The sequence below is a fragment of the Hyaloscypha bicolor genome (assembly GCF_002865645.1).
Source record: "Hyaloscypha bicolor E unplaced genomic scaffold K444scaffold_16, whole genome shotgun sequence".
NCBI lineage: Eukaryota > Fungi > Ascomycota > Leotiomycetes > Helotiales > Hyaloscyphaceae > Hyaloscypha > Hyaloscypha bicolor.
The window spans coordinates 1,012,141-1,034,751 of NW_020194518.1; the positions used below are offsets into that span (position 1 = coordinate 1,012,141).

Genomic DNA, 22,611 nt, shown 5'->3' on the forward strand with positions numbered 1-22,611 from the left:
GCAAAGGTAGTTGAATTCTCACTCGGAGTCTACCAGCTTGCCGGATTTTCGGCGGGTTAATCTCACACCAACTTCAGGGAGGCATTTGAGTAAACTACAACGACTTACTTGCTAGGATATCCGATATCAACGCCTCGGATATAGCAAGATGCCTCTCCAGAACATTCCATCAAAGCTCAGCAATCCTCAACACCGCCTTCCCAAAATTCTCCCCCTTCAACATCCCCACCAGCCCCTCAGCAGCACGATCAATCCCATCCGTAACCGCCATCTTAATCTTGATCTCTCCATCCTTAATCCACTTCTGCATATTCTTCTGATGCTCCTCGTTATACTTCCCTCCCATATCAGCATCAAACACCCGAAAACCTCTAATCGTCAATCCCTTGCCAACAACCAGCGGCATGTTCTGGATGCCGTGAGTCTCGCCTGGTTTTTTGCTGGTTTGCGAGACGCTGCCACAAGATACTGATCTCTATTAGCAACTCGCCTGTCTTACTTCAGGTGGGAAGTACTTGCCGACTCTCCCACCCGTGCTCAAAGCGAAAAGCGCAGCATCCAACTGCTCACCGCCTACATTGTCATAATAAATATTCAGTCCCTGCTCCCCGAGCTCTCCCAAAATCCTCTTCAACGCCTCTACCGGGTTCTCCTTCTTATAATTAAACCCCGCATCAAAACCGAGCTCTTGCGTAATGAACTTCAATTTCTCATCACTCCCCACGCTCCCGACAACCTTCAGCCCCTCCCTCTTCGCCAATTGCCCAACGATTTGCCCAACAGCGCCACTAGCAGCAGAAATAAAGATTACCTCTCCTCTTCTCGGCTTCCCAATCTCGTACAGACTCGAGTAAGCCGTCAACCCACTCATTCCCAGCGCGCCCAAAAATAATTTCGGGTCCAAGCCTAGCGGATTCTTCAACAGACTAACTCCAGCGTTCCCGCCACCAGGTGCTTGCTCAAGATCCGCTCTTTCTTTCGGGATGATTTGATACTCCGAGAATTCTGCGTCTCCAAGGATGACGTCGCCGGCTTTGAAGCGTGGGTTGGAGGACGAGATGACGGTCGAGATGGCGTTGTTGGTGACGGGTTCGTTGAGGGGGTATCCGGTTACGTAGAGGCCAGTTCCTGGGCGCATGCGGCCTCGTTGGTAGGGGTCGAAGGAGAGGTAGTTTGTTTTTACGATGAGGCTGCCGCGGGGGAGGGGCTGATTGAGGTCGAATTCGGAAGAGGTGATGGTTAAGTCAGAGCCAGGGATTGGGAAGCCAACTGGGTTCTTTGCCAGGACGAGAGATTTGTTTTGTACCATCGTGAAGGTTGGAGGGGTCGTAGAGAGGGAAAGGCGATCTGTAAGGGAAGTGAATGTGTCTTGTATGAATTGATGTGAGTTGAAGGTTCCGAATGGTGGATTTAAGCAGGAAGCAAGAATTTATGTGATTTTTTGATAAGATCTGAAGGTGGGCAAAATGGTTATAGTTGTCTCATACTTATGAGATTGGTGTTAATATGAATTGGATTTGTAAAGGCTGGGTTTGTAATCGAAGAGGTCCTTCTTAGACAGGGATCCTCAGAGCGGGGAAGAATCACCAAAATTGGGCATTGGTGATTACTGAACCCCACTTGATGCTCCAAGCACCATGCGGGCTTTGGCAGTGTGTCAAATGAATAGAGTAGAATAGAATAACGGCCGTTACTCTTATTTTATTCATATATTATTCAAGTTATTCATGAATAATCATGAATAATTTAAATGACGCACGTGATCTCTGCACGTGATTGAGCTAGCCTAATCGGGTAGGGCTTCCGGGAGGGCCCGCACCTAGCGCCACCTAGCGCCACCTCGCTACCCAATCAGGTGGTAGTGGCGCTTGGTAAGCGGATCGAACCTTAGCGATAATTAGTTTATATATTATAGAAAATCTGTATTTAAGTAGCATTATATAAGTATTAGCTTAGCTTATATAAGGCTACTTAATAAATACCTCAGTTTCTTTTTTTAAATTTAAATATATGTCAATTTACTATAATTAATTGACTTTCACGTGACTTTCACGTGGTTATTCATGGTTATTCATGTTATTCATGAATAATTATTCTATTTTACTCAAATTATTTAAGATATTCGTTACTCTTATTTTATTCAAGTTATTCATGAATTATTCATGAATAACTCGAATAACTTGAATAATCCTTTGACACACTGGGCTTTGGTATTCCGACCCTTCTAATGGCGTGATCAGTGATCGGGAAGCAGATGATATGATTTGGCATGAATTTAGCATTGGATTGCTCAAAATGGTCATTGCCCATTGTAGCCCCTGCTTGGACCCAGTTTGCTTGTTCGGTCGAAGTGCTGGCTTTATATCAAACAAAGAAAGTGATTCTATACAGCGACGGATGGTTAGAAGGAAAATACGTAAGGGGACGATGTGTTCACCCCAGTACCTTTTGGACTCGCTCGATGTACCAAGCACCTTCGAACGTTCAATGCTGCTCAAGAAAATCTTGAATCGGATTCATTATTGAGATTAACGGCTGGATGAAAGTCACCTTTCGTCCCAAGATCGGAGAAAAGCTTGCAATAGAGTATGACGGGCAGTTCTCCAATTCCAAGAAATCAGATGAAATCAAGGCACTTTCTGTCTGACATGAAAGGTCGAAGTTGAGTGGATATCTCAATGTACCAGAAAATTTGGTACAATTATGCGATGTGCAATAAAAGAGCTCCAGAGGATGATGATTCACCTTCAAGGCGAAGAGCTGTTGAAAGTGTGTGGATCTCCATCGACCTAACAATCTCAATGTTCCAGCACTTTTGGAACATTGAAGAGATATGCAACAAAATCTGATTTGTGTGATTCACTCTCTGCTCCCAGGACCATCTCATCGTCTTGAGTTTTCGGGACGCACGGAGCTGACGAGGCAAACCATGATCACTCCCCCAAATCAGCAGGATCAAGGACTACTTGGTATTAATGAAGAGATGTTTCCACGCATCATGCATGTACTTCAGCTCTCAAGCCTTGCGTACGGCCACTGGACTCCAATGTACCAAGATATGCCGTCTCATTTGCTAAGACAGCCACTTCTAGACCTCGAAAATATTGCGCACCACCGGGATAACATGCTGGATCATGAATTAATTGGATTCGCCAACTCAGCAGTGCCGCGCCGAGCTTACACTACATATACACCACCCTGCTATGCAACATCATAAGAGAGGCAGGACGTAGCCCAAACGAAAATATAACAGTCCTAGCCTCTCTTGACCGAGGACGAAAGAGTAGAGTGATATGCGCCATTTGTGACGGATGACGGAAGGTTTCGGTTTCGGAGTAATCGTTCAGTGAGCAAGTGCTGGGAAGCCAGTACCTCCGGTTTCTGATGGTGGGGGAGGAGGAGGTTGTGGTACCTGGGAAGAGATTAGTGAAAGTCTCAACAGGGAACTGGGGGCCATACTTCTAGTCGCGTATTCTCCGCCATCATCCTTTGGAATCCAATCCCAACACCCTCAATAACAGCCAGTAAACATGCGCATCCTATCGCTGAGTTCCTTGCAGCTTTGTATCCTCCTCTAATGGCCAACGCTCCTCCCGTGAAAAATCCTGCAATAACTACCCATCTGTCAGCACGAGCTACTCCGTCGCAGACTACCCTCTACCAATGGGCATCACATACTGGCATTATATGGGTCTTCCTTCTTCCTGACCCCCTTCACTGCACAATCAAATGTTGAAAACAGCCCTCCCCAGACACCAAAGTTACCCCCCAATACAGGTGCTCGCGCCTTGATAGCTGTGAGGGCACCAATCCGTCGTTCGCCATACGGTGAGTTTCGAAAACCTTTCACGCCGTGCCATACTGCACCTCCTATCGCCTATGTGGAAAGAAATGTCAGCGTGGGTTGGCAATTGCGAGGGATGCAAGGGCCGAGGCACCAGATCCCGAGTCTCGAGACTTAAAACACAAGGGAGTGGGGAAGAGGAAACCAACATACCCCCATACAGAAAGCTCCTCCAAAATCATTCAATGCCACCCAGGGGCATGGGTCTCGTGTATGATCCATCTTCTAGAATGTGCCCGTTCGGAAGACCTCACCCTCACCCTCCTGCCGTTCACCAGTGGCGCAATTTGTCGACAAGCTGTGTATGATAGATGGGCATCGACGGGACGAAGACGTCGGAGACAGCTTGAGATGTGCGGGTCCAAGATGGCGGTGACTGAATGGGATTCTTAACAACTTGACGTTGAACTTTCTCGTAGGCGAGGAAGTCGCGCTAAGGTTTTTTTCGACAGATCTCATCACGTGCACAAATCCTAACTTTAATCTTATCGCCGATAAGGTATGATTCAGGAAAACGCAAAACATCCTCCTTGTAAACCCAGCTCCGGGTCCTCCCTGTGAATCATGATTCACATTATTGCTTGAATTTGCTTCTCTCCTCGGATCAGCTCAAGCATCTCGCACCAAGCACGCAGTTTGTTTTGCACAGTCAAGCTTTGTCGGTCTTCGGCACCGTTCGAGACAGCTCCTCACATCCTTTGAGCTGCTCCTGGATGGAGATCCTCGACATCACTTGCCGGCGAAGACGAACGAAACTCCACGTCTCGAATCGTCCTCCTTCCCACCAGTCATTGGAACGGGATGCGTCGCTCGTAAGCAGCACCTGTTCTCCACAACCGAGGGGTCTCTTTTCATCTGATCAAACCCTGCACGAACTGCAAACTCCAAACTGTCTCGAGTCCTCGCCTACATCGCCTGAAGGGAGCCGCTGAAACTGGGCACCTGTGAAGGGAAATCAGATAAGCGCTGCGCCCGCCCGACCCCGAGAAACCAACCCATCTGAAGTTTGAACACACAGAGGAGCGTCAGCACTTTCCACTCTTCAGCGTCATGCGGAGATGTCGTCTCCATCGACACTTATATGATGTTTGCGAGCACAATGCGCATGATCTCCTGGTACAATGGCAAGCACATCGGATGTGGCAGTGTTCAATGGGGCTGGGAGGTAGCTCTGCCGCCAGGCAGGGAGGGTTCGCTTTGGCGTTTCGTCCCAACAGGGCCAATACCACTGCAGGTCCGGCTGGCGCCGTTAAGCGAATGCTGACCCCTGGGCAACTCTGTATCAGACCATCTCCCCTCCTGTTTTATCTGATCTTTTGCATAATCAGCTACTGATCTTGTCGCAGCCCGTTGCCCAAACGGCCGTGCTCCCATTATCTACCCTTAATCTTATCCACCTGACGCATGATTCCACATCTCTTTTCGTGGGACGAGCTCCCTCCTCGCTACGAGTTTACCAATCTTTGGTGTTCCCGCGACCTGGTCGTTGAAACTGAAACTACCCGTTTTCTGAACTTGAAGCAACGAGGCTGAGGCGCAGGTCAGCATCGCCGGCCTAGTTCGTTTTCCAATGTTTGAAAAACGCCTCCGTCGTGAGAACTTGACGCCAAGGGTGCCTTTGCTCATTTCCCCTCTGCTATGTGCCACTTGGCGTGTAAATTATAAGAGGTATGTGTTCCCGGAAAGTATATCCCTCTCTATCGATCTTTTCGACCTACATTCTTTGGTGTTGTTATATCACGTTCATTTAGTTGATTTATACGTTCATTCATTCATTCATTCACTTCACATCGACTGCGTCGCTCTTTTTTTGGTTCTCCTGCACAATTTTAAACAGGCCGGACCACTTGAACACTTTTGATTACATTATACTTTCTACAGAATAACACCAAAGCTCCAATCAATATGTTCACCCCCTCTCTCCTGGTTCTGCTCGCATCAGCTGGCCTCATTGAAGCCCGTTCGATTCATGAAGCTAGACATCTCCATGCACTCGTACATCAGCGGGCTGCGGGTGGTGGTGGCGATGCCACTGCTACGACTCTAGCTGCCGATGCCATCCAGAGTGGCTCATTCAACGACGGCTCACTCGAGACTGGTTCTGATGGGGCTACACAAGCTCTATCCTTGACCTCGAGAAACAATTTCATTAACCACTGCGCTGGAAAGACTTTGACCAATGGCCTCCAGTTCACCACTGGCTCCTGCAATGGAATCCGTAAGTTCTTGCTACCCAAGTTCAGCACATTCTAACATCTTCAGCCATGGGTGATATTCCAGCCAAGTCTCAAATGGTCTCCAGTATCATTACTTTCCCGTTGAGTGGATCGAAAACCATCGAGTCTGACGTCACGTTCAATATCACTGTTCAGACTCAGAACCTTGTCGCTGGCTCTTTCACCAACGCCGATGCAACCTACTATGCTGCCCCCCAAGCTCTCTCAGGAGGCAAGGTCGTTGGACACACGCACGTGACCGTTCAAGACTTAGGTCCCAACTTGAACCCCAAACAACCACTGGATGCCACCCAGTTCGCGTTTTTCAAGGGGATCAACGACGCTGGAGACGGCAAAGGTGGGCTTACGGCTGTTGTTACTGGCGGTCTCCCTGCTGGCAACTACCGTGTCTGCACGATGACATCCTCGTCCAACCACCAGCCCGTCCTTATGCCCGTTGCTCAACGTGGAACTCCTGATGATTGCACCAAGTTCACTGTCATTGGTACCGGAACCACCAAGAACATCGCTGCAAATGACGGCTCAAAGGGACTTGCGGCGGCTTCTCTGGCGGCCGCGGCCGTGGCTCTTGGCCCAAATGTCAACGTTGCCCAATCCAGCGGAGGAAACGCCGGTAGCACAACATCGACTTCCCAGGCTACCAGCACGAATTCCGCGGCGGGAGGAAAGGGAGGAAAAGGCGGAAAGGGTGTTGTCAAGGGCAGTGCAGGGAATAGCGGAAATGCCGCCACCACAACATCGACTTCCCAGGCTGCCATCACAACCTTGGCGGCGGGGAATGGAGGAAAAGGCGGAAAGGGTGGGAACGCCGGTAATTCTACGACAGCCGCAAAGACAACGACCTCTGCAAAGACTACCATCCGCGGAGGTGGAAAGGGTGTTGTCAAGGGTAGTGCAGGTAATGGCGGCAAAGGCACCAAGACTGCTTCAGCCGCTCAAGTCATCTCCACCACCGTTGTCCAGAAGGTAACGGTCATCGAGTCATTCTTCGAGTTCACCTTCGCTCTCGGAGGTCTCCCACCCTCCGTGTCCAAGAAGGGCAACCAATTCTTCGTCCTTGAGCAACTCTTCGAAGATATCACCATCGCCTGTGGAGCTGCTTGCGAGGAACAGTTCACCACCTGTACTGCGATCGAAGGACCAGGCTTCTCCTTCGAGAAATGCTCTACCCAAAAAGAGGCTTGCGGCGCTGCTGCCTCATCCCAATCTTCGAGTGTCGCTCCTGTAAAAATCACTGCTACTATCACGGTGCCTCCCACAGCCACTGTCACTGGCTCCGTTCTCTCGGAGACCACAATCAGCACAACTTACACCAGCAGCCTAGCAAGCCCTACAGCCGTCCTGGCCAGTGGAGCAGCAGCCATTGTGACCAGCGCCCCAGCTGTCGACAACGCGCAAGCCACTAGCTCAGCCTGCTCATTGACTACGAGTACAGTCTTCGTCGATACCCCAGCTGAAACCCAACCCGCGCTCGCAGTCGCTGCCCCCTTCTCCAACTCAACAATAGCAACCGGAACTGGGTCTGCTGCTCCCGCAATCAACACCGCAGCCCCCGCTTCCGGCTCCTCGGCCCTCGGCGGCATCGCAGCCCTTTGAGGTCAATGGTAACACTTTTGTCAACAAGTCCGCCGCCGTGCAACGGAGTTGCGATATCCAGTTTAATGCCTGCGCCAATGCTTTCAACGGCGGCAAGGCAACGGGATTCAATCTCTCTGATTGTCAGAACCAGCAGAATGCGTGTATTACTGCTGGAGGGTCGTAGAGATGGATTAAACGAAGGGTGGAGGGAGAGGGGGAGCGTTGTAAGATGATAGATTTGTTTTTGATGTGAAATGATTGATAGTTCTTTGTATATGTATAACTAGATACCCGAGAGGAGTTGTCAATGACACTATTCTTGGCGACGAGAAAATCTACCTTTTTTTTTGGTCACTTTCGCATCTTCTTCCGTCCGACATGAATGTCAACTGTCTTCTCCAAGCCAATCTCACTTGCCAATGTTCTGAAATGAATTGAATGTCCCGTCCTTCAAGCCAAGGTTACTCGCAGGCATTTCCGTACCCGGTTCGGGCCAGAGTGCAAGTCGGCCCCAGCAAAGCGAGGAATTGCCCACGGGTATGGACAAGATTTCCGACACTTCTCTCGTTTAATCTCCAGATCAGGGGCGTCAAATTTTCTCCTTCACGATTCACGTGATACCCCTTGAGATTTTATCATGCGGCATAAGTTTTCGCAGCCAGAGCAGGTGGTACCTATCGTTCGTGTCAAACCACGAGTTCATTGTCACAACATAGAAATATATTGGGTAAATGTTGATTTTTGAGTCACATAGTATTCAGTTCCGACTACCTAACCTTGACTTGTCATGTGAGAAAAACGCACACCTCACCGAATATCTTTCTCAAAACACGAAACAACAGTTACGACTCACAATACCTACTCTCGAAATTGAATTGCATTCAGACAATATTGAAATCAGACAATATTAACTATATTGAAATCAGATAATATGTTGAAATCAGATAATATTGAAATCAGACAATATTGAAATCAGATAATATTGAAATCAGATAATATTGAAATCAGACAATATTGAAATCAGGCAAAATCAGGCAAATCACCATCGCACTTCGTAAACCAGAGAGCATTAAGTCTCTTTAAGCCCTCCTCTTGCAGGAACACCCTGTGCAGTGAGGGCCGGCGTACTCGTCTCCTGCATTCCCTTGGCCATTTTGGGGACGCCGCTGAGGGGTTTGAGAGCTGACGGGCCCCGCGTCAGCATCCGACCGCCGGGCGGCGTCTCTCCTTGCCCTCTCTTTCCGAATGTGTTCTCTTCTTGCAGCCTCCTCGCGGAGAGAACGAGCGTGAGGCGACTCCCATGGGTACCAGGTTAGCACTGGAATAAAATTGATATCCAGTGGCAGTTCGTCTTGAATAGGTTCTTCTCTCGTAGCCTGCGAGGGACGCGAAGAAGAGGAATACCACTCTCGCGGGTAAATGGTTCGGTCTGGAACAAGAGAACTGGTTTGGGGCTGTGGAGCGTTGGACTGTTGATTCTTCTGTGGCTTTCGAGACAGGCCGGGAGTGGCTGCATCGTTGCGGGGGTTGTCCTTCTCACCACCACCACCACCGCGCATCCAAACATTGTTTGTGGTATTGGGGTTCGCTTCAGACATGTCTGAAGCGCCTTGATTGTTGTCAAAAAGTCCAGGCAGGTCACCAGGCTGAAGGAACTCATGTGGTGGGCCTGTCCGGTGTGTCTCTACTTCAAGATCACCCCCCCTAGCACGTACATGTCTCGCCCATTCGTGGAGACCTCCTCTTGGCCGAGGAAGATGGCTCAGATTTGAATCCTGGAGTGGCTGATTCTGCCGAGGCTGTTGTGGGTTTCGATTTCGAAGACCAAGACCTAAGCCGCCGAGACCTGAGTGACGACGGGTTAGCAATAGATTAAGAAGGGTAATCTCTGCCCACCAACGGGGCAAACGCACCTCCTCCAAGACCAGGGCGGATTGGATACTGATAGTGCATTGGTGGGCGTTGTTGATTGAACGCAAAGGTTGCCCAAGAGTCGTAGCCCGTTATCCAACCATCCTGAAAGCCTTGATCAAAGGCTTCTCTTCTGGCCTCTTCGAGGTTGTGCTGGAATTGATTCATATCATCGAGGGGACCCTGGGTCTCATCTTCAGCTTGTGGCACTCCGTTGGCCCTGATTCGGTTCTTTTCAAGGGCTTTGCCTGATAGGGTCACGGGAACTTCAACATCGACACGGAGACTCATATTGGCAAGAGTTGGAAGTTTGATGATCTATCTTCCGATGATCTTCTTGACTGATACTGCATCTGGGTTTCGACTAAAGAGCTCACTTAAATCCTTAGATCGAACCATGATTGTCCAATGTTGTCACTGCCAACAGTGGAGGTGTTTGGTGCTCTGCTCAGCTAACTCCTTAACTCATGATGACTGGGATAACTTCCAAGACATTGCCTTAGCCACGTAAATCGCCATCACAAATTTTTCTCCTATGCAAATGTACAACTCTGCACAAATTTCCAGCTCCGATAAACGGCGAGTGGCATGTACCCAGGTCGAGTGAAACCTGCATGAGGTCTGAACAAGCCAATGAGTTTGTGAGACAGCTGAAAGATATTTTCGCGATATGCAAGCAACGGACCAGAATAAAATCAGTGTTAGGCTCGAGTGGAATTGCTTGGTGGATCTAACACTTGACGGCGGTCTGCGCATCTGACTCTGGCAATGTCTTGGTCCAAGTCCAGCAGGATAAATACGCAGCGAAGGCGCCATCCAGGCCAGGTCTCACGCAATGCTCGTTAGCAGGGTATGACTCCGAGTGGAAAAATTCGCAATGAGTGGACACAAGACTTCTTCAATGGCCTTCTCAGGATTCGACATCGAGCGCTGGAACCGTCGTGCAAAGCGAAGACATCCGACGACGATGTGCCATGCTGGATCAATACTGAGGAGCAGCGAAGACGAAGACGAGGAGGAACCAGACATGTGGTCCAGCGACGAAGAAAACAGTACGAGGACAGCATGTAAGTAATCCACGATATCTTGATATTGAGGTTGTTCGTGCCCCCACGTGTTTGTGTGAAGGTGGGACAAAAGGTTGATTGATTGCGGCTGGATGGAAATCTGGGATGAGAGGAAGAATCGCGGGGGGCGCTACAGTAGTAGCTCCTCCCCGGGGCCAACGGAGCCCCTGAACTCAAACCACTTGCATCAATGGCATCCATTTTCGCAGCTCGAGAAGCTTCCTATTCGCAGAACCTTGCAACTCCTCTTGCTGACAGGCCTGCAGCCGACGCCAGCGACGATGAGACCTACGAGATTACGGATCGAACTGTGGACGAGAGCACGACGCGATTGAACGAGAAGCCCGAGCTGCTGCACCACCTCCAGAATGATTCCTCGATTCTCACGCTTGCGGTTGGAGACAAACTGCTGTATGCTGGCACACAAGATGGGGAGATTGTAGTTTGGTCGTTGGCTTCGTTTGAGCTGGTTCAGCGGATACAAGCACACACTCGCGCGGTGCTGTCTCTCTTCCTGTCGGCGGATGGGAAGCTCCTATTCTCCAGCGCGGGAGATGCCATTGTCAACGCATGGTGCCCGACCACTTTGAAGCGACTTTACCATGTCTATAGCACATACGATGTCGGTGACGTCTTCAGTGTTGCATATTCAGCGCAGTTCGAAACGGTGTATCTTGGGGCACAAAATACAAGCATACAATGGTGCAGTTTAAAGGACCAGACTGCGAGACGAACTCCAAATCCAGAAAACCATCCTGATCGCCGAAATCACCGATTCTTTGACTCCCTCGACCGTGGAGGGTCTTCTACCCCGAGACCACAAACAACTCGAACTGGCAACCATGAAGGGGAGGTTCTCGAGATTGACAAGGCTCATATGATGCATTATGCACATTTTGGATATGTGTACTGTATGCTTATGGTACATGGTGTAACCCGGCTGGTGGATTCAGATGAGGAATTTTTGATTTCCGGTGGAGGGGATGGTACAATCAAGATTTGGAAATTGTTCCATGATCAGAGTCAAGGAATTAAGGAGGTTGCTTGTCTTGGGGAGGACGACGCTGAATCGGTGTTGTCTTTGGCCATTGACGGCTCCTTCTTGTACAGCAGCAAACTTGAAGGAGTCATCGAATTGTGGGATCTGGATACCAAACAAAAGCTTCGTGTCATCAAGGCACACAAGGGAGATGTCACGACTTTGCAGATGGGCTGGGGATTTCTTTGGAGCGCTGGGTCTACTGGTTTCGCGAGAGTGAGTTTCAGCTTCTTTGTTACTGAAGGTCTGCTAACAAATCTGGACAGAAATACAGCACAGTACAATATGGAAAATATCAAGATAGGACCTCGTTCAGCCAAAAGTATCAATGCGTCAATCGATGGAGAGCACACGAAGGGCGGATCCTGGCTTCTGCAGTCACTACATACAACGACCAGCAATTATACGTCACTGGAGCCAATGATAATTCCGTCTCCATATGGAATATCACTGGCTGCAATTCGGGAACTTATGATAGGACGCAGATGTCTGATAGCCAGTTGATAAAGTCGCTTTATGAGTTTGTCTCGTTTAAGACCATATCTTCGAGACCAGATCATGCTGAGGACTGCCGACGTGGGGCCACTTTCCTCCGAACTCTGTTCAAGAAACATGGAGCACAAACTGAGATGCTGAATACGGACAATCATCACAACCCTGTTGTTTACGCTAAGTTTAAAGGCAACTCGACAACTTCCGGCAAGCGAAAGAAGATTTTGTTCTATGGTCACTGTAAGTTATCCTAAGAGGAAATTGAGTTTTTGTACTGATTGGTCTACTAGATGATGTAGTTCCTGCTGATAACAAGCAAAACAAATGGATCGTTGACCCTTTTGAAATGAAAGGTGTAAACGGGTATCTGTACGGCCGTGGTGTGACGGATAACAAGGGACCAATTATGGCTGCTTTGTATGGTGTGGTGGATCTCGTACACGAAAAGGAGCTGGAGTCTGATATCATGTTTCTCATCGAAGGAGAGGAAGAGTCCGGATCTCGAGGCTTCAAAGATGCTGTTCGACGGCACAAGGACCTGATTGGTGACATCGATTATATAATCCTTGCGAATAGTTATTGGCTGGATGACGATGTACCGTGCTTGACTTACGGACTTCGAGGTGTACTTCACGCCACCGTGAAGGTCGACAGCAATCATCCTGACGTGCATAGTGGAGTTGACGGAAGCTTCATGATGGACGAGCCGCTCTCTGACCTGACTTCGGTCCTGGCCAAGCTCAAGGGTCTACACAACCGCATTCAAATACCCGGCTTCTATGACAATATTTTGCCACTGACTCCTGTCGAAGAAGCCCGCTACGATGACATTGTGGAAACCTTGATTCGACGAAGCCCTGAAAATGGACCACCCGAAAGATTGAAAGCTTCCCTGATGGCACGATGGCGAGAGCCGAATTTGACAATCCATCGCTACAAAGTCTCCGGTCCAGACGGCTCCCTCGTCTCAGCTCACGCTAGTGCATCGATATCCCTCCGTCTCGTACCAAACCAAGAAGTCGACGACGTAATCAAACAACTCACCAGTTTCCTAAAAGACGCCTTTGCCCAACTCGACACGCACAACCACCTTACAATCACAATTGACAACCAAGCGGACGCCTGGCTCGGCGATCCAGACAACGAGATCTTCCAGACACTCGAGAAAGCAATCATGGACGTCTGGGGCCCCATCGGCGAGACTCGTCGCTCCAGCGTTCCTGGACCAAAACAAGTTAAGAAACCTGCTACCCCAACAATGAGCCCAAGTCTTAAGCCTACTCCTGCTACTACAACTACTCTCACAAACGGGAGCGATCATACGTCTCTTGCTGCTACGCCGCTTGAGATGCTGTCTGATTCTCCCGAAAATTCGTCGCCGGTTGATGGCACGAATGGCGCGAGAAGAGGGCGGAAACCGCTGTATATTAGGGAGGGGGGATCGATTCCTAGTATCCGGTTCTTGGAGAAGGAGTTTGATGCTCCGGCTGCGCATCTGCCATGTGGACAAGCGAGCGATAGCGCGCATTTGGATAATGAGAGACTGAGGCTGAGTAATTTGTATAAGAGTCGTGAGATCTTTAGGAGGGTGTTTAGGGAGTTGCCGAGGAAGTAGGAGTGGTGTGGGAAGGGGAGGGAGTGAGCTATTTTCGAGGCTTTAGCGTGGCGTTTGAGAGATGATATCCGGGACATTAAAAAAGCTGCTTGGAGATGATTCTCTTCATAGGGGGAGTTTAGATTGGCGGATTGTATGATAGAAAAGCTTGCATGGGAAATCAAAAGTTTAGAAGGTAGTTGGGAGTCCAACCATTCTGTCTGCATCGCAACCAGCCTAATGTCTTTGCTTTTAAGTATTTATTGCTTGCTCTCAAAAATCAATCTGTTTGCTTCCAAAGTCAGGCGCACATGACCAAGTGCAGCAGTCTCGAGGAAATCTATGTACAATACAGAAGAGAAGGAGTTGCCGTGCGAGCAGAGCTTCTGAGATCAAGTAACCTCTCAGTTTGCACTCCAAGACCCTTCGGGTATGAGCACATAGCCTATGCAATCTAGTCGGTGTCTTCTTTAGTCAAGCCAATGCGGTTTGCCTCAGGTAATCCAGATGCTGAATCAAGTACCAGGAATCTGTCCTTAACGAGGAATTGGGAGGTCTCCGCCATTTCGAATGGGAACATCCCTAGGACAGCCTTGCCAGCCCTTTAGTAGTGCTCAGTCATCTACAACTTCATTTTCCCATGCCTCGGGGTCTCTTGGTGTCGATAACAGGCAAGCTGAAATCCAAACATAACCCGGGCTCGTGCACGCTGTACGTTTTCGACGCTGGATTCTTTTTGGCTCTCAGTCTGCAGAGCTCCTCAATCCTCATGGCCCCAACTTCTGCCGTCGGCACTTGCTTTATCATCACATCTTTATCGAGCTTCATGAATGCCTCTACAGAAGTTCTCGCCATCTGCTCGCACCTTTCGTCGCCCATACAATCTCCCTCCGGCCAGAAGAATTTCATCCTCGATCCGTAACCACCATGCACACTTCGAGGTGACACGTACAGTACAATATCCGTTAACTCAGGATGATGCCAATTATAAATTGTGCCGGCCAGATCAAGAATGGTTGGATCTGTAAAATCAGAAGTGGTGCCGTTCACGAGAGGCACATTGGCATTGATGGCAAGTCGAGCAATCTTGTGAGCCACGATAGCCTCCTCAATTGCCGACCTGGAGAGAGCGTTGACAGGCCCGGTGAAGCACACCCGATCGGATTTGCGGTTGTAGTAGATTCTCAGCGGAGTTGAGAAGGCGAAGTCGTCCAAGTTAACCATCGTGCCGAAAGCGAGTGTGTAGTGATGGAGGGCCTCCACGCGAGATTCGGAATTGACATGAAAGATTGCTGGCGGAAACCACGCCTACTTCCAGATATTAAGGAGTATTTCTGGAGGAAGCTTCGGGAATAGTGTGAAGACCTCGCCTGATATGTCGGATGCCATCTTGCGGCACGTTATCTCGACGACTTTAGATGGTCTCGCTCTGGTCAGTAACCAGTTGCAAGGACAATGACGTAAACTTACAGACAAGTACAGGCAAATTTCCCACTCGAGAGTGGGCTCATCGACAGATTTTGGCGGCAGGTGCTGGCCAGCACCGAAAACGTTGTGATGTTGAAGGAAGGTGGTGGACCAGTTTTCGCCGAAGAGTTCGCCTCGCTTCCCGTTGAGGTCGCTATTCACCTGCTCCTTTCCTACGGACCATAAATTTCTCTGAATGCACTTCAAACGCCCGGAAAACACCTCTCTTTGGTTTTGTTGACGAAATTGCATCCCGCAAGGCTTGTCAACAAAAGCGAGGGCCTTCCCTCTTCGATTTCGCTCTCCTTCTGCATACTGATCTTCGCACGTTCTTGCAACCTCAACACCTCCCCGTTATTTGCCCAGTTTGGCTTTCTATTTGCATTCATACTTCTTGGCTACTTCAGCTCCATCTTTTGAAGTGGCTTGAAATTAGAGAAGCCATAAGCCAGAAGCCAGGCTAAGCAACTATCTTTTCACCTTTGGCAAACCTCAAGACCTTGATCGACTCCATCGCTGCTCCAGCTCCATAGTGCACCAGATCATCTTTGCATTCAAAGGCGAAGCTCTGATGTCCATTAAGACTGCTTTCTGGACAATGCGCAATGTGATTAATTCACTTGATGTAAGCTCTTCCTGGCATGTTTAGGAATCGATCTCCCACTTTACTCCTCGAAAGCTCATCTTCCAACCTCCGACAACATACAAGTTCTTATCGACTTCGTCTTCCTCTTGCTTCTTCTGGCTCTACATAGAGTCTAGGGCTTTGTACGACTCGAGAGTCGTTCTCTTTTGCTTCCACCCCTTCAACTCATCCCTCCCCTTCACCTCAACAGGACGAGGTCTCGTCACTTTGTGACCTTCAAGTGGAAGAACGTCTAGGCGACTTATCGTCTTGCAGATTTTGCTCCTCATACGTTGAGCTTGTCACTTTCATTGCGGTCTCTCTTCACAAAAGTTTTACTTCTCCAAGTTGTCCTTTTGCTTTTTGGTCACGCACGGCCAGAATGTCGTCGAAGGTGATCGTCGGGAGGACGGAGTGTCAAAATCTGGACGAGGCTAGCTTTCGGGAGCGATTCAAGAATGCATTCGAACTCGACGAGGCCCTTACCCCAGGTATGTTTAGATTCCAGTCTCGGGAATCTCATGGCTAACGAAGAGTTCGTAGAAATTTACTATCAAATTCTTCTTGATGTTGAATTTAATGAGCGGAAAGCTCTTTGGAGGGTGGTGAGCCGTATAAGAAAGCCAGACCAGTTTCTTATTCCCAACTTTTTGCACCGTCCAGTCTCGCCCTCGCCAATACGAGATGCATTTGCAACAATCCCCCAATTCGGGCATGCACCCTCAATTGGGCGTATCGACATGTTGGGATCAGGGAAGAAGAGATCGGCTCCTCACCATCATGCTATCGAGCATTCGGATGACGAGCGTCCATTGTCAAATGGCTCAGAAGCGAGCAGTGTGGATCGACCAATATTATCTCCGTCTAAGACGAGCCCACGCGCGGCTCCAAACGTTACTAAAAGTAGCTCCTTTGGGGGTAGTTTAGTGGTCATTGATGATGATGATGAGGACGAGGATGTTCAACCTATCAAAAAGCGTCGTGCTCATATACTTCCGGTTCGGAGTACTACACTCTTGCACTCATCAAGGTCTGCGAAGAAGCAAAGAAATCGGACTGGTCCCAAAATAGTCGCCCAACTCAAGTCAGCCAAACATTCTCAAAGCACGTCGACGTTGGGAAGTTCTGGGGAGGAAAGTGACTTGTTTTTGCCGACTTTGACAAAACGCAAGAGTCAAAGCTCTGAAGGCAGAATCGCAGAGACTCTTGGCGTCAGTCTCTCGAATACAATCGAGTCTGATAGCGAAGATTATGCAGCAACTTCAGATACTTCCGATGGTCAACCTGGCCCTAAACATAAGAAGAAACTTTCGCTACAAAGTCCAACGAGACGAGGCAATCAAAATGAGATGGTCTTAAAACATAGGATTAAGACTATGGCGACTCCTTGGTTGCATATGCTGGTATGTTCACTCACCTCCTCACTCACATTAAAAAAAAATTCTGATTATACGAGGCCCGTCCGTTCTTCCCAACAACTCTAGATGAAGCCCCGGCAGGAGGTTTGCAACCCATAGAAATAGAGGATAGGAACGATCTTGATCTGAACAGATATTTGGAAGGCATTAGAGTCAAAGTGTGGGATCACGAGCCCGCCAAAATTGATTTCAAAGGCTCGAGTATTTGGCAAAACGAGAATGGCAGACATGGCTATGCTGCCGTGGATATTGACGGTGTTACATATGAAACTGGAGACTGTGTTATCGTGCGATCAACTAGTAAGTTCATGGACACTGGAAACTTTCAATTTTGATCACTGTTACTAAAATTTCGTAGAGCCCCACAGCTCGAAGAAGAGTAGCAAAAAGAACGAAGCAAGTGATGGCGATGAGTTGCTCAACCCATGGTATGCTAGAATCATATATCTCTTTGAAGATGAGGTCTGTCACCCCGTCAATTCTTTCTTCCACACATAGGACTGACATTACAAATTCCCAGGACGGAGAGAAGATGGCTCACTTCCGGTGGTTCCATCATGGAGCGGAGACAGCCCTCGGGGAGATGGCCAGTCCCCGTGAACTTTTCCTCCTCACGCAATGCGATGATGCCCTTCTAGACTGCATTTACTGCAAGATCAAAGTTACTAACAAAAGAGCCGATGTCTTAGCTATCCAGAATGGCACCGGTATCGTGGAATTGGATCTTGCCGACAAAGAAGAATTCTTCTATCGCTTCCATTACCATGAAGAGAACAAGGAATTCACAGATGTTTCGATTCACGAAGATATCGACACTCATATTCGGCACAACGGACCACACTGTGACTGTTGTGATAGACTCGAAGAGATTTCTCGCAACCAGCAGACACGAATCATAGGAGGAACCCCAGACAATGGTTCTCATGATAAATTCGATGCATTTCACAGGCAAGGCGTCGACTACTACCTGAACGACTTCGTTTATATCTTTGACGATAGTTTCTCCCCATACAGGTACGTAAACATCGCCAAATTTGATATGAGCGTTCTTAATTCATACATACAGGATCGGACAAATCGAGCGAATTTATCTCGCACGTCAGTCTCGACATCCGATCACATCGAAGCCAAGAGTCACTGACCAGAATCTTATGGTTAAAGTAGCTCTCTACGAAAGATATGACAAGCTTCATGTGAAATACTACGATGAACTCATAAAGGGCAGAGCGCACAAGGTCCGAGACGAACGTCGGCTCTACAAATCGCATCTTACTGCGAAAATTCTGGTTGATCAAGTTGATGGCAAGTGTTACGTTCGCCACAGAAAGGATATTGAGAACATGGAACAATGGAAAGATGAAAATGATAGATGGTGGGTGAATGGGCAAGTATCTAATGATGTTCATCCCGGAGGAGTAATCAGGCAGCCAGACTTGTCACCTCTTCCATCCCTCAACTACGCAAAGCAGACTGAAAGATACTTGACAGATCAAGCAAACCGCAGGGATAACTTCTTGAGAAACTTCGAAAAGCTTCGAGGGTTGGACGTGTTTGCGGGCTGTGGTGGATTGAGTAATGGCATTCATCAAAGTGGGGTTGCTAAGACTTGCTGGGCTGTAGAGTTCAGCGAAGCAGGCTGCGTTACCCTGTCCAAGAATGCTCCAGACGCCAAGATCTACAACCTCGATGCCAATGTTTTTCTAGACCGTGCTATCCGGTTAGAAAATGGCGAGGAGCTTTCACCATTGCGGGATTGTCACGGGAACGTCATCCCTGATCCTCCGCGGAAAGGGGAAGTCGAATTTATCTGGGGCGGTATGTGATTTTCTAATTCCACCTTGTTGCGAGAAAGGTCTCGTTTGCATGGTTGTTTTACTAAGTATTGACCTTTTCCCAGGACCTCCTTGCCCAGGGTTTTCCATTGCAAACAGATGTCCGAAAGCTGAAGATATTCGCAATAGCTTGATTGTTTTGTTCCTCTCTTTGCTTGATTTCTATCGTCCAAAGTACTTCCTTCTTGAGAACGTTGAAGCCATTCTTACCTACCGTGTGAGTGTGGACACTAGGTCACCTTTGAGTTTCAACTAATGCTCCAATAGCTTGGTGCTAGTCAGGTATCGCAGCACAAAACCGAGGGTGGTATCCTCCAAGGCATGCTCAAGTATGTGTGAAAGCGATCTTCTACTATGATGGTATGAGTAATTTTCTAATTGATTATCAGATTTATCCTCCGAGCCATGACTGGCCTTGGCTATCAAGCACAGTTTAATGTTCACCAGTCCGCAGAATATCATACGCCTCAGTCTCGCACAAGAGCAATCTTCTGGGCTTCGCAAATGGGACATCGGCTACCAGCTTTCCCAGAACCTCAGAACATTGTTCAGCCTGGTCAGTGGCGTTCAAATTGGCACCGTTTAAGACGCGCTGCCCCCCATCCCACAGTGACGATTGGCGATGCTTTGAGCGATCTTCCAGCTTTCGACTGGGTGAATCCACACCGAGTCGTCAAACAAACTAGGGAGCAGCGCTTAGAACGCGAGGACCGTCGGCGTAGGATCACACAGTACAACTGTGAGGAGTACACAACATTTGTCGGTCGAGACCATCAATCGTATGCCTCTCAACCCATCTCGGAGTATCAACGCAAGTTGAGAGACGGTGTTCAAATGGACGAACTCTTCAATCATGTTACTCTTCGTTGGGACGAACGAAAGTCGATGGTAATCGAGCAGGTCTGCAACGTACCGCTTCGTCCTGATGCAGATCATCAAGACCTACCCACAGAACTAAAGCCTTGGGGTCTGAGCTCTCCACATTCTGCTGCGTCGCGCCATGGGTTTTATCCTGGCCGTATTGGTCGCCTCGACATGGAGGGCATCTCCGGGACATGTATGACAAGAATGGAGCCAAACGGAAAGAATGGAAAGGTGAGCACTTCTAATCAATGATCAGATATGAGCAAATCACCGAGACTGACTCGGATTATTTAGGTCCTTCATCCCACCCAGTATCGGGTAATTACTTTCAGAGAGTACGCCCGGATCATGAGCTTTCCAGACTCATTCATCTTCGATTTTTCTACAATGAGAGCAATAGATGTAGCGCGACAACTTGGCAATTCTGTGCCTCCTAACCTCGCTTGTGCGGTTGCTCGACAGCTTTTGGATGTCCTGATGGAGAGATATCAACAAGGATCTCGAGGTCTTCGGATTGCGGAGATTCGTCCCTCAATGCATCAGGCCTTCAGCCCGATCAACGAGAATACAACACCATACAGCATGGCACTGGGAAGTAACGGTAACCCTATTACTTTCGACTGATAATGAGAGGATTGGACATTGGTTGAGAGTGGAAATGGCTGAGTGGAACTGGCTGTTCTGTATTTCACAAGATTTTCCTTTCTTTTGCCCAGGAGAATTGGGGAAAATGGGTGGGGATTTGAGCTGGCGCTGGCGTTGATTTGCGGTGCAGGTCTTAGAGGTGCTTTCGATAGAGCGGTGCAGGAGAGACTAGAGGACCCCAAAAAGGGGTTGAGGTGGTGTGACCAGATTGGAATAAAAATCAAGCAAAAATCCTAGCCGTTCTTTTTCTTGGAGATATTGGAGACATTGAACACTTCGTAAGACGTCTTGTGAAGGAAATAAATAATGAAAAATTGAGAGAACATTAACCCCCGAATGAGGACTCCCGAAGTGATGGATCATTCATTTGTCGGCAAGTACAGCCCAAAGTTTCGAAACATCCGATGAAAATCTTGAAACAAGCCGACCTCCTGTTCATCTCAAGAAATAATTGCCATTTTAGACAGAGTGGCACCTGGGCGCCAGCTTGCGAAATAGATTGCGATAATAGGGGTACGTATACTCGCTTAGCCCGCTTGGCGTGGCTCGACTTCGTAATTCTGTGGGGTTGTTTGTTTCATGCCTTTGCAAATTTCACCAATAAGACACTGGCCTGCGTACTCTTTGTGGCGTTGCAGTGCAGTCCTACAAAGACGAGTCGATGGCAGGAACCTCTTTGACAGCTCATTTCCCCGCCGTTGACTCGTCAACCCGGCGGAGGAGCCCGCCCCACCCATTCTTGGCATAAGGCACCTTGAATAGATTAAGCTTTAGATGCCAAGGGCTGAGAGGACGCCGGATATTCTGAATGCGTGTATTTGACAGCGGGACCGCATTCGTAAGTCAAAAGGTAGAGGATATATTCAAGTGTTTCCACCACTATGTTTTCGTTTCACCGTCTCGTTCACTTCTTTTCAAGCATATCACTTAAGCTTCCATTGTATTTTTTTGCCAATTTTCCTATTCTTTCTCTTCTTTACCTGCATTGATTGCAGTCATTCATTATGAAACTTTCATTTGCCGTCATCAGCAGCTTGCTGCTAGCCACTTCCACCCTTGCTGCACCTCGATCGAAGAGAGGACTTGCTGGTCGACTGCAACGTCGAGGCCGCACGTTACAAGGTTCTAGCGTGAGATCGAAGGAGTCCAAGAACTCCAAGACGAGGTTCAACGCTACAACGGGAAACACGTCCGATGTCGCTTACAGCGAGAGCAGCCATCACATCACCGCCTTCTGGACAAACTTTCAACGCCGTATCTGGAAAGATCACAGCCCCAACACCATCTGCGCCTTCGGGGATTGCGTCAACTGATGGGGAGTACGCGGCATCTGCCTGGGTCGGCATCGATGGGAATACATACAGCAGCGCCATTCTCCTAACTGGTCTGGATTTCACCGTATCTACAAGCGGAGCAGTGTCATACGATGCTTGGTATGAATGGTATCCAGACTATGCTATGGATTTTGATCTGGCTATCTCTGCTGGCGATGTAAGTGCTCACCCCTCACTCTTAATCACCAAACTAACTTCACTGCAGGTCATCTCCATGTATGTCAACGCCACGACCACCACTTCCGGCTCCGCGACCATTGAGAACCTAACGACCGGGAAAACGGTCACAAAATCACTCACATCAACCTCAACCCTCGGGGGCGAGAATGCCGAGTGGATCGTCGAGGATTTCGAAGAAGGCGACAGCTTGATCGCTTTCGCTGATTTCGGGAACGTCACCTTCACAAACTGCGTAGCAGCCACCTCGGAATCATCAGAGGGTGTGAGCACAGCGGTGGTCATGGAAATTGAGAATACGGGTGGTGAGGTGCTAACAGATACCAGCGTGGTCGATGATTCGAGTTTCATAGTTTCTTATACGTCGAGCTCGAGGTCGGCGACGCCTTCGGGGACGAATGGTAGTGGGACTGGTTCTGGGACAGGGAATGGCAAGGGAAATAGAGGTGGGAAGGGTGGTGGACACAATGGTGGTAGAGGGAACAGT

At 48.7% G+C, this 22,611-nt stretch overlaps 9 protein-coding genes across 9 annotated transcripts; 5 read left to right on the forward strand and 4 right to left on the reverse strand.

Moving 5' to 3' along the window:
- Positions 1-1,491, reverse strand: K444DRAFT_650273 (NAD(P)-binding protein). Its single transcript, XM_024885624.1, has 2 exons — positions 520-1,491; positions 1-468 (listed from the first exon to the last, which is right to left on the reverse strand). The coding sequence occupies exons 1-2, from the start codon at positions 1,307-1,309 to the stop codon at positions 170-172; spliced, it is 1,089 nt and encodes a 362-aa protein (XP_024742354.1). The 5' UTR covers positions 1,310-1,491; the 3' UTR covers positions 1-169.
- A 1,852-nt stretch (positions 1,492-3,343) lies between these two features.
- On the reverse strand, positions 3,344-4,066 carry K444DRAFT_625029 (Tim17-domain-containing protein; the record flags this gene model as incomplete). The annotated part of the gene is made up of 4 exons (XM_024882470.1): positions 3,344-3,412; positions 3,460-3,614; positions 3,679-3,877; positions 3,998-4,066. The coding sequence occupies 4 exons, from the start codon at positions 4,064-4,066 to the stop codon at positions 3,344-3,346; spliced, it is 492 nt and encodes a 163-aa protein (XP_024742355.1).
- Positions 4,067-4,463: 397 nt separating this feature from the next.
- On the forward strand, positions 4,464-4,894 carry K444DRAFT_180759 (uncharacterized protein). Its single transcript, XM_024870813.1, has one exon. The coding sequence runs from the start codon at positions 4,558-4,560 to the stop codon at positions 4,774-4,776; it is 219 nt and encodes a 72-aa protein (XP_024742356.1). The 5' UTR covers positions 4,464-4,557; the 3' UTR covers positions 4,777-4,894.
- Positions 4,895-5,749: 855 nt separating this feature from the next.
- Positions 5,750-7,677, forward strand: K444DRAFT_625030 (uncharacterized protein; the record flags this gene model as incomplete). Its single annotated transcript, XM_024882471.1, has 2 exons — positions 5,750-6,062; positions 6,107-7,677. 2 exons carry the CDS (start codon positions 5,750-5,752, stop codon positions 7,675-7,677), a joined length of 1,884 nt encoding a protein of 627 aa, XP_024742357.1.
- A 1,005-nt stretch (positions 7,678-8,682) lies between these two features.
- Positions 8,683-9,652, reverse strand: K444DRAFT_608042 (uncharacterized protein). Its single transcript, XM_024879293.1, has 2 exons — positions 9,573-9,652; positions 8,683-9,505 (listed from the first exon to the last, which is right to left on the reverse strand). Exons 1-2 carry the CDS (start codon positions 9,610-9,612, stop codon positions 8,739-8,741), a joined length of 807 nt encoding a protein of 268 aa, XP_024742358.1. The 5' UTR covers positions 9,613-9,652; the 3' UTR covers positions 8,683-8,738.
- A 1,152-nt stretch (positions 9,653-10,804) lies between these two features.
- Positions 10,805-14,059, forward strand: K444DRAFT_553432 (glutathione degradosome). The gene is made up of 3 exons (XM_024876616.1): positions 10,805-11,892; positions 11,943-12,408; positions 12,459-14,059. The coding sequence occupies exons 1-3, from the start codon at positions 10,828-10,830 to the stop codon at positions 13,781-13,783; spliced, it is 2,856 nt and encodes a 951-aa protein (XP_024742359.1). The 5' UTR covers positions 10,805-10,827; the 3' UTR covers positions 13,784-14,059.
- A 157-nt stretch (positions 14,060-14,216) lies between these two features.
- K444DRAFT_625033 (uncharacterized protein) lies at positions 14,217-15,481 on the reverse strand (the record flags this gene model as incomplete). Its single annotated transcript, XM_024882472.1, has 3 exons — positions 14,217-14,364; positions 14,478-15,070; positions 15,233-15,481. The coding sequence occupies 3 exons, from the start codon at positions 15,479-15,481 to the stop codon at positions 14,217-14,219; spliced, it is 990 nt and encodes a 329-aa protein (XP_024742360.1).
- A 755-nt stretch (positions 15,482-16,236) lies between these two features.
- K444DRAFT_659680 (S-adenosyl-L-methionine-dependent methyltransferase) lies at positions 16,237-20,868 on the forward strand (the record flags this gene model as incomplete). The annotated part of the gene is made up of 10 exons (XM_024886374.1): positions 16,237-16,345; positions 16,398-17,257; positions 17,311-17,572; positions 17,631-17,734; positions 17,793-18,286; positions 18,339-19,087; positions 19,170-19,321; positions 19,372-19,433; positions 19,494-20,199; positions 20,263-20,868. 10 exons carry the CDS (start codon positions 16,237-16,239, stop codon positions 20,590-20,592), a joined length of 3,828 nt encoding a protein of 1,275 aa, XP_024742361.1. The 3' UTR covers positions 20,593-20,868.
- Positions 20,869-21,825: 957 nt separating this feature from the next.
- K444DRAFT_486006 (uncharacterized protein) lies at positions 21,826-22,455 on the forward strand (the record flags this gene model as incomplete). Its single annotated transcript, XM_024873109.1, has 2 exons — positions 21,826-22,104; positions 22,153-22,455. Coding segments are annotated over 2 exons (582 nt in total), but the record flags the coding sequence as incomplete, so codon positions are not given.
- Positions 22,456-22,611: the final 156 nt, after the last annotated feature.

What these genes read in the sequence shown, in the direction of transcription:
- K444DRAFT_650273 (XM_024885624.1), bottom strand. Translation starts at nt 1,309, where the DNA reads ATGGTACAAAACAAATCTCTCGTCCTGGCAAAGAACCCAGTTGGCTTC. An exon ending in GAGCACGGGTGGGAGAGTCG is followed by an intron (nt 469 to 519) that starts GCAAGTACTTCC and finishes AATAGAGATCAG; the next exon opens with TATCTTGTGGCAGCGTCTCG.
- K444DRAFT_180759 (XM_024870813.1), top strand. Translation starts at nt 4,558, where the DNA reads ATGGAGATCCTCGACATCACTTGCCGGCGAAGACGAACGAAACTCCAC.
- K444DRAFT_608042 (XM_024879293.1), bottom strand. Translation starts at nt 9,612, where the DNA reads ATGCACTATCAGTATCCAATCCGCCCTGGTCTTGGAGGAG. An exon ending in CCGCCCTGGTCTTGGAGGAG is followed by an intron (nt 9,506 to 9,572) that starts GTGCGTTTGCCC and finishes GTCGTCACTCAG; the next exon opens with GTCTCGGCGGCTTAGGTCTT.
- K444DRAFT_553432 (XM_024876616.1), top strand. Translation starts at nt 10,828, where the DNA reads ATGGCATCCATTTTCGCAGCTCGAGAAGCTTCCTATTCGCAGAACCTT. An exon ending in GGTCTACTGGTTTCGCGAGA is followed by an intron (nt 11,893 to 11,942) that starts GTGAGTTTCAGC and finishes AAATCTGGACAG; the next exon opens with AAATACAGCACAGTACAATA. An exon ending in GATTTTGTTCTATGGTCACT is followed by an intron (nt 12,409 to 12,458) that starts GTAAGTTATCCT and finishes TTGGTCTACTAG; the next exon opens with ATGATGTAGTTCCTGCTGAT.